The sequence below is a fragment of the Cucurbita maxima genome, unplaced genomic scaffold, assembly GCF_002738345.1.
Source record: "Cucurbita maxima cultivar Rimu unplaced genomic scaffold, Cmax_1.0 Cma_Scf00037, whole genome shotgun sequence".
Classification (NCBI taxonomy): domain Eukaryota; kingdom Viridiplantae; phylum Streptophyta; class Magnoliopsida; order Cucurbitales; family Cucurbitaceae; genus Cucurbita; species Cucurbita maxima.
Genome location: NW_019272053.1, coordinates 1,570,652 through 1,571,872, shown reverse-complemented (window position 1 = coordinate 1,571,872; position 1,221 = coordinate 1,570,652). Strand labels below are relative to the sequence as shown.

Here is a 1,221-nt window from a genome sequence, read left to right as displayed (position 1 = left end):
AAAAAAAAAAAAAAAAAAAAAAAAAAAAAAAAAAAAAAAAAAAAAAAAAAAAAAAAACTGAAAACCAAGCCTTCCAGAGTAAGCCATGTATTATTATTACTCTATCACGCTGGACTGTGCCTCTCCCTAATTCCCAGTCTCGGTTTCTTCAATCATGAGATCGGATTGTCCTCTCCGCCTGTGTTACCAATATTCTAGCATTAATGTATAAGAGATTGTTAACTACAAAGCAAATCAAGGATTTCAAGAACCTGCAGAATGTGGTGGAAACAGTCTCGTAAAATGTAGTATTCCCAGTTAACCTTCTTGTAGGCTTCATTGCAACTGCAAGCAATTAATAATACGAAGATTTTATTCCCTTGAGATACGCCGAAATCAACGTACGACGCTCTTACCGCTCGACGTCGCTGGTCCCGCAAAAGCGTTGCAGCTCTGCACAAGCTTCTGCCACTCGCTTTCCACCAAGGCTGTTAGGTTGTTACACATCACCATCCGTTAATTCCGCTCTATTTTTCGTACAGATCTTTATGAAAACAACATTATTCATGCTAATCACAGAGTTCTTTTAAGAAATTGAAAAATGCCTCCTCTATTTATTCAATCCAAACAGGCTAATTATGATGATGGATCTAGATTCAACAAATTTTTAGGAACGATTTCTAGTGCAGAAATACGCGAGAAATTACTCCGATTCTCATAAACTAGAACGGAATTGAGTCAATTACCGAGCGGCGTTTCCCTTGATTTGTTCTATGATGGTTACCAAACCTTGAAAATCCACATTCTCGTTTTTCCTACAGGAAACAAAAGATTGAAATCGACGAGGAAAGTAGAACTACGCATCGATGAAATGCGAAATGTTTAGGGATCCGAATCGTTACAGAGATTTTTCGACTCTGTCGAGCTTTGGTTCGGCATCATCGCAAAATAGAGACAACATATTTCGATTATCGTATAAATTTCCAAGGCTACTGAAGTTTTCGTCAAGAAATCCCTGGATGAAACACGGAAACTCATCGTCTTAATCCGATTTTGAATTGAAGAACGGCGAAAGAAAAAAAAAACAAAAAAGGAAAGGAGGAACCGAAAAGAAAAAAAAAGAGAGAAAAACAGAGTTTGGATTGAAGAGGATGACCTGATCGCGCAAAGCATTGATGAACTTGTTGAGCATGTGTCTCTGAGGATGTTCGGCTTCCGACATAATTTATTTGATGGATCTAT

The 1,221-nt window shown here is 37.6% G+C and overlaps 1 protein-coding gene across 1 annotated transcript; it reads right to left on the bottom strand.

The window, feature by feature from the left end:
- Positions 1-54: 54 nt before the first annotated feature.
- Positions 55-1,221, bottom strand: LOC111468539 (histidine-containing phosphotransfer protein 1-like). The gene is made up of 6 exons (XM_023113787.1): positions 1,136-1,221; positions 882-994; positions 726-794; positions 396-467; positions 252-324; positions 55-178 (listed from the first exon to the last, which is right to left on the bottom strand). Exons 1-6 carry the CDS (start codon positions 1,199-1,201, stop codon positions 149-151), a joined length of 423 nt encoding a protein of 140 aa, XP_022969555.1. The 5' UTR covers positions 1,202-1,221; the 3' UTR covers positions 55-148.

What these genes read in the sequence shown, in the direction of transcription:
- LOC111468539 (XM_023113787.1), bottom strand. Translation starts at nt 1,201, where the DNA reads ATGTCGGAAGCCGAACATCCTCAGAGACACATGCTCAACAAGTTCATC. An exon ending in GACAGAGTCGAAAAATCTCT is followed by an intron (nt 795 to 881) that starts GTAACGATTCGG and finishes TGTTTCCTGTAG; the next exon opens with GAAAAACGAGAATGTGGATT. An exon ending in ATCAAGGGAAACGCCGCTCG is followed by an intron (nt 468 to 725) that starts GTAATTGACTCA and finishes ACAACCTAACAG; the next exon opens with CCTTGGTGGAAAGCGAGTGG.